At 37.1% G+C, this 18607-nt stretch overlaps 1 protein-coding gene across 1 annotated transcript in view; it reads left to right on the top strand.

Moving 5' to 3' along the window:
* The window catches only part of ADGRG7 (adhesion G protein-coupled receptor G7), a 68934-nt gene extending 59483 nt beyond the window's left edge, over positions 1-9451 (top strand). Inside the window, exon 16 of the mRNA XM_021692554.1 lies at positions 9191-9451. Within this exon, the coding sequence (XP_021548229.1) occupies positions 9191-9451 (261 nt within the window). The remainder of the gene's footprint in view (positions 1-9190) is intronic.
* The last annotated feature ends 9156 nt before the right edge of the window (positions 9452-18607 follow it).

Raw genomic sequence — 18607 nt, forward strand, 5'->3', positions numbered from 1 at the left:
TTAGTCCATTTAGAGCTGATGTAATTATTAATATGGGTGAATTTATATCTACCATTTTACTATTTGTTTTCTGTTGCCATTCCAGTTCTTTATTCCTCTGTTTACTTTCATTTTTGAAGGATATTATCCTTGAATATAGAATAATGGGTTGATAGATTTTTTTTTCCCTTTTAGTATTATGAAGTCATTTCACAAACTTGCTCCAGTTTCTTATGAGACATCCTCAGTATTTCATATTCTTCCCCCCACCCCCATATGTACTGCATTATTTCTTTTGGTTGCTTTCAGGAACTTCTCTTTATCTTTGATTTTTAGCATTTTCACCAAGATATGCCCAGATATTATTTTCTTTGCATTTATTCAGCTTGGAATTACTGAGCTCCCAGAATCTGTTTATTTATAACTTTCACCAAATTTGAGGAATTTTTTATCTTTATGTTTTCAAATAGTTTTTCTATCCTGTTCTTTTACTTTTCTCTTTTTTGGGGGATTTAATTATATGTATGTTGGACCATTTGATATTGTTCCACAGGTCCCTGAGCTGTTTATTCTTTCTCATTCCTTCTTCTTGCTATTCATCAGATTCTTTCTCATTCCTTCTTCTTGCTATTCATCACATTCATCTTAGTGATCCATCTTCAAGGACATTGATTTTACCTTTAATCATTTCCAGTCTGCTGTTTACTCTCTAGTGATTTTTATTTCAGATATTGTACTTTTTTTAGTTTCAGAGTTTTTTTCTTTTTTTCTTTTTTTTTTAAAGATTTTATTTATTTATTTGACAGAGAGAGAGAGACAGCAAGAGCAGGAACACAAGCAGGGGGAGCGGGAGAGGGAGAAGCAGGCTTCCTGCCAAGCAGGGAGCCTGATGTGGGAATCGATCCCAGCCCTGGGATCATGACCCAAGCTGAAGGCAGACGCTTAACGACTGAGCCACCCAGGCACCCTCAGAGTTTTTTTCTTATCATTTTTCAGAGATTTTATTTTGCTGATATTTCCTAATTTGGGGTTCGTTATGAGTACATTTTCTTTTACCACCCTACGCATATCATAGTAACACTTTAAAATCCTTATCTGCTAACTCTAGTAATTTTGGTTGTTTCCTGGACATTGTAGATAATACATGTAGCAACTCTTCATTCTGTATTATTCCTACCAAGAATGGAGTTAGCATATAATTAACTTAGCTGGACTAAAACTGAAAACTATCTCCTCTAGGGAGGACAACATTGGAAACCTCTGTTTAGTCTTTTTAGCCTCAGACAGGCTTCTTAGAGTTCACTCCATGCATTTATAGTTCAGAGGTCAATTAGAGATTTGGGCAGAATTTATAAACAGAATCTGGACCTCCCGCTCTCTGTTTCCTCCTGGATAGTCTGAATATTCTTCCTTATTTTTCAGATTCTGTAGTTGCCCTAAACCCTGTCTTCCAGTTCTTCAACCTAGTAAGACTGCCTATTTAAACTCCAGGTTTAGTCACCGTGTGTGGGCTGATCAGACTGTGCCTTCTGGCTAAAAGATATTAAAAACAAAACAAAACAGGAATCCTACCCAGTTACAGTTCCCTTTTTCCCAACTGTAGATTCTCCTTGCAGTTTCAGACTGCTTTGGTTGTCCTTCAATATCTTCAGGTAGGTTTTAAAAACTGTTTGGTCCAGAGTTATAGTTGCTATCTGCAAGAGGGTTGATTTGAAGAGCAGAACCTTATGAAGTTGTTTTTATAACGTAATTATACATAAGACTGAAGGTGTTTTTATTCCTTGAGTCTTATCTCAAGATATTTAATTATAAATCTTTAAAAAATATACCATTCATATTTTGTTTTAAAATTGGCAATGAAGATTTATATTCTTTTTCTTTTTTGTAACCCATTCTATTAATATATTGGGGGCATCTACTCTAAGAAGCAGAACATTTAGACTAAGGATTATAGTCACCTTCTAATTTTTATCATGGCAAAAATAGTGACATGAATGAACAAAAATGTTAGATTAAAAATGAAGATAATTCTGTTTGACCTTAGAGGATTTTTGTTTGTGTATATGCATGGAGAATATCAAACTCTAAGATAAAACAAATATGCATTATTGAAAGACTTATCTTGAAATCGGAATTTCTCTCTGTGCTTAACTCTGTGCCTCCTCTCATAGTGAACAATGGCTTTTACTCTGATGAAAAATACTACAAAGACTTTTCCCTCTGTATATGGAGTCTTACTGTTTGTCTTTATACAATTTAATGCTGTATTATCATGTTCCTAGAAATTTATGGATATCGTATATTTCTGGTGCATTGTATCTTTCATCATTATAACAAGTCAGTCTCGGTTCCATTTTGTCTTAAATCTGATTTTCCATATATTAATGTAGCAACTTCTAATTTGTTTTTCTTTGATCTTATCTATTTATACAGTTTTTTTTTTTTATCTTTAAGCTTTCTGTGGCACTTTGATTTTGACTTACCTCATTTTAGATCCCATATATTTAGATTTGTGTTTATTTTTTATTTATTTTTTAATTTTAATTTTAATTTTTAAGATTTTATTTATTTATTTGAGAGAGAGACAGAGAGACAGAGACAGAGAGAGCACAAGCAGGGGGAGAGGCGGAGGAAGGGGAAGAAGCAGATTCCCTGCTGAGCTGGGAGCCCAACATGGGGCTCCATCCCAGGACCTGGAGATCATGACCTGAGCTGAAGGGAGATGCTTAACCATCTGAGCCACCCAGGTGCCCCTCGATTTGTGTTTTTTTAAATCATTTTCTCATTGTTTTTCCATTTTATTAAAAAAGTTAACCTCTTAGCTATTTAGCTGAATGTTAGCCATCAAAATTAATATGTTTGATCTTATTCTGTCATCTTACTCTTTTTTCACATCAATTCATTTCTTCCTAAGTTTTATATATATTGTGCTACAAAAATTATGCATTCTTTTACTTAGCCTTCTTTAATTATTTGGACATTTTCATTCTGTTAATTATTATCTTTGTTTATTAAACATTATTACAGCTTTGTAAGATACAATTTTCAATTTCCAGAATAAAACAATATATATTGACTCCTCCCTTTTTGAGGTAAAAACATTAACACAGTGTAGCTGCTTCCAGTCTCTTGGTTTAGTGGTACAACTTAAAATTTACTCCGCAATTATTGTTAAATTAGAGTGTCTACATTATTTTCTTTCAAGAGATATTTATAATACTTGGATTATATTTGATAATTATCTCAATTGCATTTTCTTTTCTTTAAAAAATTCTTTTTATTGAAGTATAGTTAACATACCTACAATTTCTTATGCTTAAATAGTCTCAATGCCTTTTGCTAGTCCTTTTATACTGAAATATCCAGTTATTTTGACTTTTTAATCTTAATGAATCTCTCATTAGTATATTTTTGAGTAATTGTTTCATAGGTAGCTGGTAAATATATATATTTTTTAATTTTATTATGTTATGTTAGTCACCATACAATACATCATTGGTTTTTGATGTGGTGATCCACGATCCATTGTTTTCGTATAACACCCAGTGCTCCATGCAGTACGTGCCCTCCTTAATACCCATCACCGGGCTAACCAATCCCCCCTCCCTCCTCCCCTCTAAAACCCTGTTTGTTTCTCAGAGTCCATAGTCTCTCATGGTTCATCTCTCCCTCCAATTCCCCGCCCCCATTTTCCCCTTCCTTCTCCTAATGTCCGCCATGCTATTCCTTATGTTCCACAAATAAGTGAAACCATATGATAATTGACTTTCTCTGCTTGACTTATTTCACTTCGCATAATCTCCTCCAGTCCCATCCATGTTGATGTAAAAGTTGGGTATTCATCCTTTCTGATGGCTGAGTAATATTCCATTGTATATATGGACCACATCTTCTTTATCCATTCATCTGTTGAAGGGCATCTCGGCTCTTTCCAAGTTTGGCTATTGCGGACATTGCTGCTATGAACACTGGGGTGCATATGGCCCTTCTTTTCACTACATCTGTGTCTTTGGGGTAAATACCCAGTAGTGCAATTGCTGGGTCATAAGGTAGCTCTATTTTTAAATTTTTGAGGAACCTCCACATTGTTTTCCAAAGTGGCTGTACCAACTTGCATTCCCACCAACAGTGTAAGAGGGTTCCCCTTTCTCCACAACCTCTCCAACATTTGTTGTTTCTCTCCCTGTCAATTTTTGCCATTCTAACTGGTATAAGGTGGTATCTCAATGTGGTTTTGATTTGGATTTCCCTGATGGCTAATGATGATGAACATTTTTTCATGTGTCTGTTAGCCATTTGTATGTCTTCTTCAGAGAAGTGTCTTTTTGCATCTTCTGCCCACTTTTTGACTTGATTATTTGTTTTTTGGGTGTTGAGTTTGAGAAATTCTTTATAGATCTTGGATACCAGCCCTTTATCTGTAGTGTCATTTGCAAATATCTTCTCCTATTCTGTGGGTTGCCTCTTTGTTTTGTTGACTGTTTCCTTTGCTGTGCAGAAGCTTTTTATCTTGATGAAGTCCCAAAAGTTCATTTTTGCTTTTGTTTCACTAGCTTTTGGAGATGTATCTTGAAAGAAGTTGCTGTGGGCGATGTCAAAGAGGTTACTGCCTATGTTCTCTTCTAGGATTTTGATGGATTCCTGTCTCACATTGAGGTCTTTCATCCACTCTGAGTTTATCTTTGTGAATGGTGTTAGAGAATGGTCGAGTTTCATTCTTCTCCATGTGGCTGTCCAATTTACCCAGCACCATTTATTGAAGAGACTGTCTTTTTTCCATTGCATGTTTTTTCCTGCTTTGTCAAAGATATGACCATAGAGTTGAGGGTCCATATCTGGGTTCTCTATTCTGTTCCGTTGGTCTATATGTCTGTTTTTGTGCCAGGACCATGCTGTCTTGGTGATCACAGCTTTGTAATATGGTAGCTGGTAAATATTAATGAGGACTTTCCTACCTGGTAATTTTTCTTTAGGTACCATGACACATGAACCACAAATTAGCTTGGCATTTAATTCTTGGCAGTAATCCTTTTTTTAATTGAAATTCTATAGACTTACTAAGATTTTATGTTATGCAAAAAGGTCAAAATTCTTTTATTTTTTATTCCCATTCTTATGCAATTCCTTAAAATTAAAAAAAATAGTTTTGGACTCCTAGGAAGTTATAAAAATAGTACAGAGAGTTCTTATGTACCCTTCACCCAGCTATTTTAATGATAACATCTTACGTAGCTATAATACATTGTCAAACCTAGGAAACTGACATTCGTATAATCCACATAGATTATTTACTTAGAGGCTTTAAACTCTTGAAGTGATGACTTTAATTCTAGCTTTATTAATTTTACTATGAATTAAATTAATAAATATAATTTATCAAATTAAATAGAACTATTGTAGTTTTCTAAGTTCATTTGTCCCTTTTCTTCTTGTACTCAAAAATTAACTTTTTATACATTCAAGTCTCACTTCCTTAACTGGATTTCCAGCTTTCTCATGCAAGAAACATGCTCATGTGTATCTTTCATTGTAGATAATCAGGATGTTTGATATCAGGATGGGCTATACTTGTCTAATATTTTGTGAAGCAACTGCAGTGTTGGATGATTGTCTTGTTGTCACTGAGAGTAGTAACCACTGTGGGAAGCTGGTATCATGTTGGTTGTTTTTGGCTCTGGTCAAATATCACTGAGGAGACAAGTCTTTGATACAAAATGGAAACTATTGGAAAGAGCATTAGATGAATTTGACTGGACCACAAATGTCGAGAAGTCTGTATAGTGCGGCGTGGGGAGATGCTTGGCTGTTTAAATTGTAACCACCACATTTAATGTTTGTAAGTACCTCACCCTCTATTCCTGGTGGCCCTCTCCAGTGTCTTTTGAGAATTACTGCCTCAAGCAATGGATATGTGCCTGCCACTAAATTTAAATTTAAATTTAAATTAAATTTAAATATAAGGCAGTTTTTCACTGTTGTTAACACCTAATTGAAACTCCCCAGAAGGGAAATAAATAGGATAATCTTAGTCTGGCTTGTTGCCTAGAGTGATGAGGAATATGGAAAAGTACCTGGAGGAGATATAATCAAGGATATTCTCTCCTCTATGCATATGAGGGGCACATTATAAAATAGAGGCTCATTACAAAATGTTAATACCGTCTGGTAAAATTGAGGGTGGCCATATGGCAAGAGCACTGGGCTAAAAGGAGATTTAGGCTCTCTTCCAGCTTTACCATTAATGATCATATGATTTTAGGGAAGTCATATAATCTCTCTGAGTGAGGTATGTAAAATATAAAATGGGGGGGTGTTAAAATTGGTGCTATGTTTTTCAAAGTGGGTCTGAATATTATTGCCTATGTGAGAATTTACATAGTATTTTAAAATGCTTATTCCTGGGCTTCATTCCTTTCCTAGTCAGTCAGAATCTATGTGGTAAGAGCTAGAAATCTTCACTTTAAACAAGGATTTGATTTTTATGTACACTAAAGTGACTAGTTTACACATAAGGCTCCTTCTAGATTTAGAATGCTATAATTCTAACAGACATTTACTAAGTGCTATAGATATTACTTAGTAATATCTATAAAAGCAAAATTTGATATTTGTGCTAGTGAGAATTAGTTTGATCCATACATTTTGTGTTTTTCAGTAACATCTTTGGGATTTTAGGGAGTATAGAAGTACACAGTTTCACAGGATGGTGTCTTTATGAATTCTCCATGGTCTAGGTCTTTTCCTAATAGTCACACAACCAGAGAGTCTGTCTTTGCCGTAGAATTAAATATGAAAAAGTGTACTCCACAAAGAGGACCGGATTTCTCATGTCCTCAAAATAAATCTCTCTCCTTTGAACATCAGGATGGCCAGTGACCAGTTTTGCCCTTCTGAAACCTATGTCCCTATGCATCCTTCCTTGTGTCATCAAGGCCTTCATCAGAGGAGTAAATATCACCTGTTGGATAATGATCAAGTTAATCTTCCTGTTTTTGGTCAGAGAACTGGTCCATCTATTGCCAATATGTTTTGATTTTATTAGTTAAAGTCTCAGGGTCTTTGGGTGATCTTACCAGAGCACCGGAGTATCCTACAACAGTATTCATAGGATATAATTCTAGAAATAGATCCTTATAAGGCTTGGGCCCTAGAGATGCTAATCTGGAGATATCATGGATTTTTTAAAGTAGCTTTTTATTTCTAAATAGTTTAAAACAAGAAGTTGCAAAAATAGTGTAGAGTTCCCAGGTACTCTTTTCCCAGCTCTCCCAATGATAATATCTTTTTAAAAAAATTTTATTTATTTATTTATTTTAAAGATTTTATTTATTTGAGAGAGAAAGAGAGCAAGCACAAGCAGGGGGAGCAGCAGGCAGAGGGAGAGGGAGAAGCAGGCTCCCTGCTGAGCAAGGAGCCTGACATGGGACTCGATCCTAGGACCCTGGGATCATGACCTAGGCCAAAGGCAACTGCTTAACCGATTGAGCCACCCAGGCACACCCCCAATGATAATATCTTCTATAACCCTTGTACATCATCAAAATCAAGAAGTGGACATTGGCACAATACTGTTACTCAACTACAGATGTCATTTAGTCTGTTATTTCCAACAAAGGATGTTAATGAGAAATTAATGGGGGACTCTTAGGTGCTGTCATATACTTTATAATATCCTTCTATTGCAGTTCAAGCAAGAGGCAGAGTAGTATGTTGGCTAGAAGAGTTTTGGAACCAAATGGAGTTGAGTCCAACTCCGACTCCAGTGATTACTGGTTGGGTAATCTTAGGCAAGTTACTTAATTTATCTGAGCTGTAGTTTTCTCATTTGTAATATGGGGATAGTAAGGCTTATTATAGGGTTGGTGTTAGGATTAAATGAGAAGGATTAAATGATGAGGATTAAATGAAAAGCAGTGTCTGATAACAATAGGATTAAGGGGCAGTTTTCATTTTAAAAGTGCACAGAAAATGTGTTCAGTCTTTTGTGGATTAATTTCTCATGCACATCTGATCTTTGTATCAGAATCAAAAGGACAGAAAAGCAATGAATAGAAGTGCTTACAATTTTTTTTTCTTAAATGCATGAGATTTTTAGTTATGTTACTAAAATGCCAAGAACTATACAATCATAGAATGTTAGAACTGGAAGAAGAATTAACTGACCCACAGTGCATCTACCTCCTTCAGAAACTGAAGATAAAAGATGTTAGGAAAAAAGCGAAGTTACTGTGGTATACTAAAACATAAATATTTGGTCTTTGTCCTCAGTTCCTGGCACATAGATCCTAAAATCCGAGGAATCTGTGGAGTGATATGAGTGTCTTTTGTGTACCAATGAATGACTGGTGGCTGGGGTCCCTAGGTAGCTTCAGGCTGGAGGCTTGTTGCCAGAAAGACCAAACCTGGATTAGAAGCTTGGAACTTTCAGCCCCACCTCCAGGAAGGGGAGAGGGGCAAGAGATTGAGTCAGTCACCAATGGCTAATGATATAATTACCAAACCCATATAATGGAACCTTCGTAAAAACCCCTAAATGAAGGGGTTTGGAGAACTTCCCGGTTGGTGAACATATTGAAGAGCGAGGAAGGTGGTGTACCTTCCTCCATACCTTGTTCCAGGATCACTTCCATTTGGCAGTCCCTGAGTTGTATCCTCTATAAAAAACAGGTAATAGTAGGTAAAGATCTTTTCTGAGTTCTGTTAGTAGTTCTAGCAAATTATCAAACCTGAAGCAGGGAGGTGGGTTGTGGGAACTCCCGACTTTGTTGTCAAGTCAGACAGAAGTATGGGTAATGTGGGGACCCAATATTTCTGACTAGCATCTGAAGTGAAGGCAGTCATAGGACTAAGCCTTAACCTGTGGAATCTGACACTAACTCTGGGGTTGTTAGTGTCAGAATTCAGTTGAATTGTAGGGACACCCAGTTGGTATCAGGAAGAGAGAGCGCCTCTCAGTGATACAGCCATGTGGTGAACTGGGACCTGAATTCAGGTCTTTGAACTCTACTGCTTACATGTAGCACTTTCCATAGTAGAAGAACATCACCTCAGTCCTCTGAGACAACAAAGTGCTCAGCTGCTGCAGATGTAAACTCGAGTTGGGGAGTTGTTGTGCATGATGAGAAGGGTGGGTGGCAAAGTAAAATAAATCTCTTCCCTGATTCTGTATCTCAATGCTGATCTAACATTAAACTTTTATTCTATCTGCCAGGGATTACAAATTTTTATCCTCTACACTGTCAAAACAAAAGTCTTCCAGAGTGAAGCTTCCAAAGTGTTGAAGTCGCTGTCGCAGTCAACTGGGAGAGTGAGGTTGCTGCCCTCAGTGGCCCCCCTGAAGCTGCGTGTAAGGATGTATAACATGCTCAGGTCGTTTCCAGCCCTAAGTGAACGCTTTAGGCTGCTGGAACCATCTGTAATTGTAGAAGAGACGACGTTCTCTGAAAGTGACCAAGCAGACTCAAGCATGTAGACAGTGAAACTATTACCTTTTGTAATCCTCTTTTTGTACAACTCACGTTAAATTTTGCTTATTCTGTTTCTTTCCTTTATTACTCAGTCCTCCCAGAAAGTCTCCCTCAATATATTTTGCTCAAGGCTAAGAGTCAGGTAAAACCTGTTGTTTATTATCATCAGGGATAATGGATTTGGTAGTTTTTCTATCGTTCAATAGATTCTCACCTGAATGAAGTGAAGAATTCCACCCAGCATTCAAGATAATTCAAGTTATCATTGTTACTTATATCATAAATGTGACAAACTTTGGTAAAACAAATTCTTTTACAATTTACTAAAAAGAACATGAGGAGAAAAATATATCTTTCAGAACAAAATGACTCCTAATGAACCCTGCAGGGAGTTGCTTATGTATAATAATACTTTTGATTTGTAAATATTTTAATTTGTATGTGCTTATACTTTTATTTCTACTTCAGGATTTTGCACCCAGTTTAACCTCTGGAAAGGGATTTTTTTTTTCTGTTCAAAAAAAAACAGCATGTTTTGGTGACTGGAGGATTTAGCTGTATAAGAAATGGGCAGTGAGACACAAAAAAATGAGCTGGTTACTGAAGCCTTTGTATATTTCCTTCTGGTTCTTGATACATCTCTCCTTTTATTGAAGTGACACTGAGACTCTTTAAAGTGAAAAGAAAGATCACCAAAGAGCCTCCTTTAGCCTGAGAGTGGAGTATATATGTGTTCCCTTGGTGATTTTAGTTTTCTTTGCACTTTTTCAGTCTTCTTGGGAGTACAGCAACCAAAATTCCCTATAATTTTCCTGGAATGGCTATACCAAAAATGTGCAAACTTTACATACATATTGTGGGGGATAAGACAGCAGACGATGCTTGTCTGCCTACCCTGAAATTCTACCACTTAGGAAGTAATTCGTATTGATTTAAACCTTTGCCTCATGCAGTGGTCAAGAAGTTAGTGATAGAGATCAACTCAAAGTAGGTTAAGGGTCAAAGAGAATTTAATGGCTCAATTAATTATAAAGTTCAAAGGCTGAGTTGATTTTAGGTAGGATAACTATATGTTCTAGTTTGCCTGAACCAGTTCTAATTTGTACCTGTTATCCTGACTTATGTATTACTAGCAGCCCCTTTTACTCTCAAGTGTCCTGGTTTAGGACATAAAATATATGATAATACATAAAATATATGATAATAACACTAATATGATAATATGATAATATATGATAATACATAAAAGATATGATAATAAAAATTGGTTCTCATGATATTACATGGAGCCAACTTTAGGTCTAGAATTCAAAAGCAAGGAATTCAAAGAATGTGTTAGGATTCTTTATCTCTCCCTGTATCCTGGGTCTTTGTCCTTCTGTGTTTGGCTCCATCCTCAAATTGGATTACATGGCTGAATATTGGCCATTGACATCCCCTTTCTCCTGCCCTGCAACCTCCTTTCAGTGAAGGCCAGCTGAGCCTGGAAACTGTGGGGCTCAGTTCCTTGTGATACAGGGTAAAGCAGGGGCAGGAAGAGCAAAGAACCAAAAAACTGGCACACCTTCCTTGGTCATGTGCCCACATGTGCACACATGTGCCCACATGTGCCCACAGGCTTTGTGTTCAGGGAATACTGGGTCAGCCTGAGTCCCATGCCCACTCTGAAGTGGAGGGTTGGGGAATGGCCTCGTTGACAGGATATCTTGGAGTGGAGCTTGGACAGTACATTGAAGATGGGCTCATCAATCATTTCCCTTACTCTGAATAAGCCAGTTAGATCCTTGTCTGAGCAGAGTTTGAATGGGGTGGGTAAGGAAAGCAGTACTTAATTATTTGGTGCTTTGGAAGTTGAAGAGCAAGTACAGGGGTGATAGGAGCCAAACGGTGACTTAAAAAGAAAATTTCAGGAAAGGGAGACTCAGAGTATTGGTTCTCATGATATTACATGGAGCCAGTTTTCCATGTTTCTGATTTATTCTGTGTGATAACAGTGCCCTGTAGCCTTTCTGCTTGTGGCAGCACATGAAGTTTCTTTGGGGGAACAAACTATCCTGACCTTTAGATTTTTCTTTCCTGGGTCTAAACTGACAGTTCAGAGCTGCTTGTTTAATTGTTGGAGTTTTGGATTGCTTTTTCTCTTACCCTTCCCGTTTTGAAGTTCACCTTTCCTCTTTTCTTTTCTTTCTTTCTTTTTTTTTTTTTCTGTTACCAACCAAGGGAGATTATTCTCAAACTCATTGCCTTATTCAAAAGAAGTTGGCATTCTTTGCAAATGTTTGGGAAACCTGGACCAAAAGTGCCAATTGTATCCTACCCACCTGACAGTCACTGGAGCTCTCTGGCTCTGTGGAACCCCCTTAATATGTCTCCCTGCAACCTCTTTTACCTGGCTCCTTGGATGAGGTCCAAGACAGAGATACCAGGATTAGGTTCCATTCCTGGGGCAAGCATGGGGGTGGGGGAACAGTTACTGAGAAAGGAAATGGCTTCCCACTTGCATTTTTAAAACATTGCTGACTATGTAATGACAATTTTGGAAGATATTTATAAAGTATATTTTTCAAAAAAGCAAAATTCATAATTCCCTAACCTATCAAAGATGGCTGTTTTTCCATGTTTTCTTATGCTCTTTTTTTGAAACATAAGAATTTAAGTAACTAATTACAGTAAGTGAAATTTTATCCTGATTTTCATTTAAATTACCCAGTAATGCTGTCCTTACAATAATTGGTTGCATAATATAGCATAAGTTACTAAGTTCTATTGGATTTCCAGCTTATTTAAATTTTTAATATTGTAGTGACTCATGATTAATAAACTGGTATATATATATATATTTTTTCCTTTCTTTTTTATTATTTCCTTAAGGTAAACTCTAATGATTAGGATAAAAGTGTCAAAAGTTATGGACATTTGTTTACATTCCTTGTATTTATTATTATATTGCCTTGAAAACATTGCACTAGGGGCACCTGGGTGGCTCAGTCGTTAAGCGTCTGCCTTCGGCTCAGGTCATGATCCCAGGGTCCTGGGATCGAGCCCCGCATTGAGCTCCCTGCTCTGCGGGAAGCCTCCTTCTCTCTCTCCCACTCCCCCTGCTTGTGTTCCCTCTCTCACTGTGTCTCTCTCTGTCAAATAAATAAATAAAATCTTAAAAAAAAAAAAGAAAACATTGCACTAATTTATAATGTCACCAACATTTGGAGTACCATAAACATTTTTCATATACTTGTTTACTTTGGATTTTATTTTTAGTTATTTGTGTTGTCCATTTATCAATTGAGCTATTATTTTTTCTTATAAATTTGTATGAATTCCTTTTATTTTAGTTATTAGCCTTTCAATGATTACATTTGGTGAAAATATTTTCCCCTAATTTATCATTGTTCTCTCTTTTTAATATAATGAAATGCTCACTCTGCATTTGATTCAAAATGTGCAAAAGATTTATGGAGCATTTAGCATTTTTTTTGAGTTTATATGTCCTCATACAGGCAGAGTATTTTTCATTTTGTGTTAAGGAATATGTTAGGGACAATGTAGGAACTTTTAAAATGAAGAACAGGGACATAAATATGTCAACCAAGGCCAAATGAATCATGTATGACAGATACATGACGTCTTTAACTCTTCATTATATTGTACAGCAGGCAGGTAGCCTTCCAAGACAATGTTATTTTTTCCTCTCAAACATATTATCTGTCTCTGTGTCCATCCACCTTTTCTTTTTTTTTTTAAAGATTTTATTTATTTATTTGAGAGAGAGAATGAGATAGAGAGAGAGAGCATGAGAGGGGGGAGGGTCAGAGGGAGAAGCAGACTCCCTGCCGAGCAGGGAGCCCGATGCGGGACTCGATTCCGGGACTCCAGGATCATGACCTGAGCCGAAGGCAGTCGCTTAACCAACTGAGCCACCCAGGCGCCCCATCCACCTTTTCTTAAAGATAAAACACTAAATCTTGGGAGAGGAGTTTTATTAGCAACTAATTATTAAAACACACATACAGAACTCAGATTCAAAGTAGTGTTACATATGCATCATCTATTACTTCATTTACATATATGTAACCTATTAAATGTGTATTTGGAAAAAGATATACAAAACCTGCTGAAAAACTGATTAAGTAAGGAGATCAGTAGGAAGGGAAAATAATCATAGGAGCAAAGAAGGTAATCCCCAAGAAACATGTCAGATGGTCTTGTATTTTTGCTAGGAGTGGTCTCAGATTAGACCATAGCTTCCTGACATCCAGCATAAATAGGGAAACATGATCACACAAGTCACATACTTCTTAACAAACAAACCAATAAACCTATCTTGGCCAAAACACAGCTATTCTGACACTACTTGAAATTGGCATTGCATTTTCTTCAAAGTGTCCACCTGGGTATACTACCAAATGAGAGGGCATACTATTTTGAATGAACAAAAGGCCTATTGCATTTGGAAATGCAGCATGTTCACATCCATGCCAGTTTGCTACGGGCACACACTAAAGAGTCATGTGTAATGTTCAGTGTTGCTGCCCAGTTTGACAATGCTGTGTATATGCAAAGATATGCTTCAGTATCACCAGTGGGTCACTAAAGATGGTGAGCATGGAACCAGAAGTGGGCCCAATCCCAGGACCCTGAGATCATGACCAAGAGCCAGTCACTTAACTGACTGCACCACCCAGGTGTCCCCAAAACTGATATAAATATTTTTATATAAGTCTCTGTGTTTTCTTTTCTCTTGAAATACCTACTAGTGCAATTGCTGAGTCATAGAGTAAGTGTATATTTAACATTATAAGAAACCAGTAAACAGTTTTCTGAAGTGGTTGTACCATTTTATAGCCCCCAAAGCAATATATGAACTTGGAAATTAGTTTTTAAAGTCCTTATTTGTGAAGTATTTTAAAAGTAGAAATAGGATATAAATCTTTTTTTTGCAAGCAACTGATCATGTTTCTGAAAAGTCCCATTGCTTAATATGTTAACCCCCTATTTTAACAAAGAAGAAAAAAATAAAAGCAAAGCAGAGTGGTATGATTTAATGCTATTATCACTTACAAACTACATTCCCCAGAGAACAGTAGTCCACTTCTTATCTTCTTCCAGTACAGCTCTTGTTACACGTCGAAGTATAACATTGATAATTTGCTGAACTTTGATAGAAGCTGCTATGCAACCATGTTGTAACAGTTGAGACTTCTGGACTTTGCAATAACAAAGAAAGAAGACTGGCTCTTCTGGCCACAGTACTTACCAAGCAGGTGCAGATTAGGGAAGCATTCTGGACTGGGTGTTGTGGTCCCAACTACAAGCTATGTGACTCAAGGCAATACGTGCCTCTCAGGGTAGAAGCCTGAGGCTCTACCTTTTTAAAGGTATGGTTAAGACTAGGTGAACTCTAAATTCCCCACCAGCTCTTAAATTTTGTGAGTCTACATGCAGGCTGAAATTATTTTTAAATTAACTTAAAAATATTTTCCCATTTAGGTATTACATGAATATATTTTTCTCAAAAAAAGGAAATAAGGTACAGCACGCCGGATAGAGCCAAAGTGCCCTTTGACTAATTTCTATTAAACCCAGGCCCCTCTTCTCTTCTTTCCCTGTCTCTTCACACTTAGCCACTGTAATAAGTTTGGTGTGCACCTTCCAGGTTTCGAGAAATATGTATACATAAAATTATATAACCGCAGAAATTCATAGTCTCGTGCTTTTTCCTTTTTTTTACATAAATGGTTTAGGGAACTAATTCAGTAGTCCCCAAGACCACCCCAAGGTTCAGTGATTCACCAGGAGCACTCATAGGATTCAGCATAGAATTGTATTCATGGCTCTGATTTATTATAGCAGAACACTATATAGTGAAATTAGCAAAGAAAAAAGTCACATGGGCTGAAGTCAGGAGGACATCAGGCATAAGCTTCCCAAAGATCTCTTCCAGTGCAATCACATGGGATGTGTTTAATTCCTCCACAATGATTTGGGACAACACTTGTGAAATGTTGAGACTCAGTGCCCAGGGTGTTTATTCGGAGCTGGTCACAAAGGCACCCTCTGGCTGGCATATCCCCAAAGTCCAGACTCCCAGAAAGCAAGCAGGTGTTCAACATAAGCCACATTGGTTGTACAGTTTAGGTTCAATGCACCATTCTTATCAAAGAATAGTGGGACTGCTCCTGAAATCCAAGTTCCTAGACACTAGTCATAGGCCAGCCTTACAAGCTGTTCTTTCTAAGGATAGCAGTTTCAGTTAGTATGTTAACTCTTCCCTGCACAGTAACATAACTTTCTGAAACTTGCTTGTTTCATTTAATAAAATGTTTTTGAGATCTAACTGTATGTGTATGTTTCTTTTTATTGCTGTATAGTCTTTTACCTGAAAATAACACAGTAGGGGATATCTGTGTTCTCACGTGCAAGGGTTTCTCTGGTACCCTAGAAATAGAATTGCTGGGTCATATAGGGTTGGCTATTTTGGATGTTGATAAATGTTACCACACCACTCTTTAAATAGTTTGTATCAATTTATGCCCCCACAACAAAGTGTGAATGTCTATGTTGCTATACCCTTTCCTCTAAAGTGTTATGAAACTTCTTTTAATCAAACTAATATGTGAAAATTGGCATCTCATTGTTGTATTTTGCACCTTTTATAGTAAGTGGCTTTTCATTGAAAAGACTTTTTAAAAATGCCCTGCTTAATTATACATTTATATGGAGGGACTGAAAGCAAGATCATTGGCATAAATGTTAGATTAGAGATGTGAGAGCCTCTCAGTACCCAGACTATGATTTGACAATACATGATTTCTGGAATCTGACATCTGGGTTTCTTAAAAGAGCTAAAAAAAAAAACCCCCAAAAAACCCTACTCTTAGTCAAATGAAAAACTGTGAGATCTCCTTGTAGGTCTTGAGGCATTAGTCTTTCAACCAAAGCTCTGACAGAATGCACAGATGTAACTCAGCTCTGTCTCTGGGAGACATAAATGAAGAAAAGTGAACACTTCCAAATTTCTCAGAGATAAAATCCTATACTGCTAGGGAGCTAGGAACTCACCAGTGATGGCTGTTCTGTGTTTCTGGAAGCTTACCCCTTAGAATGGTGGGGAACTTAGTATTCTTTTATTCAATAATATACGTTGAATACCTAGGAGGTGCCAGCCTCTAGGTATATAAAACCTAGGAAGAACTGCCTACAAGGAAGCAATTTCTCTAAATAGGGGTTGGATATAGAACCCCATGATAAGGACAAACATTTTAGGGTCTCACTGGATTATGCAGCTGGTAGGACAGACTAAAGTATTTTCCTCAGCTAGTGCTAAGAATGACTCCCTCAAAGTTACAGAGTAAAAATATCATTCTTTTCTCCTACATCATCTCTGCATGGAGTGGTAGCTTCCTTTGTGTACACAAACAGATCTTTATGTTTGGCCAATGGAAGGGAGGCTGACCTGACCAACTGGCTCCCATTTGGTCGTCATGAGTCTCCCCTTCTGTTTGGAGTCCTTTATTTAGCAACTGCTGCTACAACACAGCTGATTCTCAGGGAGGGACATAACTTCTCTTTTGACATTCTCACCCAAGGAGGAACTTATATCCTTTCTTTTGTTCCCCTGAGGGTAGCAGAGATGACTGAAACTTTCAAAATGATTTATACTACTAAAAGACAACATGATGAAACACAGGCTTTATCCAACTTGCTTCAAGGCTCATAGTCTCTGTCCCGTTTCCCGTCTAGTCTGAGACTCTACCTTTTTCATTCTTGGGATTTTCCCTTCTTGTTGAAGCGTTCTAGCCACAGACTTTCAGGGAGAAAGAGAAGGTGGTATGCAAGTGAGTTGACTCTCAAAACCACGGTTCAAATCTAACCCTTCTTCAGAAGTCCATGAACAAGGAAAGTAACCTTTGAACTAGTGCCTCAATTCTCCCCTTGCTACAGGTGGGTCAAAGGTATTTCCTTACACTGCTTCGCCTTTCTTCACGTTTCCAGCATTTCTGATTCAAGACTATTCTTGGTATTCTTTTAAGACCAGATTCATCTGCACATCTGAGCATGAAATTCAATTTTCTGACTCAGAACCTTTCTAAACTCTCCACAAAAAAAGGGGGTAAGATGCTTTCTAATAGCATTTTAAAGGTGTAAGTACTTATAGAATCCCTAGAACAATATTCTTAATGCCTATCCCAATAAATGTGACCATAAGTGTTTAAAACGTGCTAATTATATGATAACTTAGCCTTTTTGGCTTCACTAATGAAAGGCAGCAGTAACTAAAATCAGCATCTACACATACAGCGGGAGAAGCCATGTTCTTGGTAAACGTGGTAACTAGTTCAATTCAGGTTATCACTCCCTGGCCAGTTATCACCTGCATTTATTGGGAGCCTAAGTACAGAGAACTGTATCATCAGGAACTGTGGTAACAGTAATAACTATTTTGTTGACTCAACAGTTACTCATCGAGTGCCTCTTATTCACTCAGGCAATCAATGCCAGATGCTGGGAAGGACAGAGAGAATATAATCACAACCTTCAAGTTGGGTGAAGGCAGGGATGGTGGTGAACAATATATTCAAAGACAGAATTATAAGCAAGGATACAGAACAATCACACGAGATTTTGAAAGGGACCAAAAGTCTAATTGTCAAATGTTTGGTACAAAAGTCAGGGTTATAATGTAATCTTTATGGTCTTCAATAAGACCACAAAAAGATACCATTTACACTCCCTCCCCCCCCCAAAAGTCTTAGTCATACCAAGAATTGGCATTATTTATACAACTAAATATTTGCATAATCTACTATTCAATAATCCATGTAACAAGAGATACTCTTGTACAAGAGACACACTAAAGGATGTTTATGGAGGCACACAGCAGAAACTGGAAACAATCTAAATACATTTTGATAGAACAGATTTTAAAAATTTGTGGTATACTCTCCCAAAGGAATATTATTCAGCAATGAAAATAAACGAATTCCAGCTACATGTCACAATATGGATATCTTAGTAACATAATATTTAGTGCAAAAATTGTTCCAGAAAACCAGAGATGATACTCTACATAATGCCTATAAACAAGTAAAACTGGGGCGCCTGGGTGGCTCAGTCGTTAAGCGTCTGCCTTCGGCTCAGGTCATGATCCCAGGGTCCTGGGA

The sequence above is a fragment of the Neomonachus schauinslandi genome, chromosome 1, assembly GCF_002201575.2.
Source record: "Neomonachus schauinslandi chromosome 1, ASM220157v2, whole genome shotgun sequence".
Classification (NCBI taxonomy): Eukaryota; Metazoa; Chordata; class Mammalia; order Carnivora; family Phocidae; genus Neomonachus; species Neomonachus schauinslandi.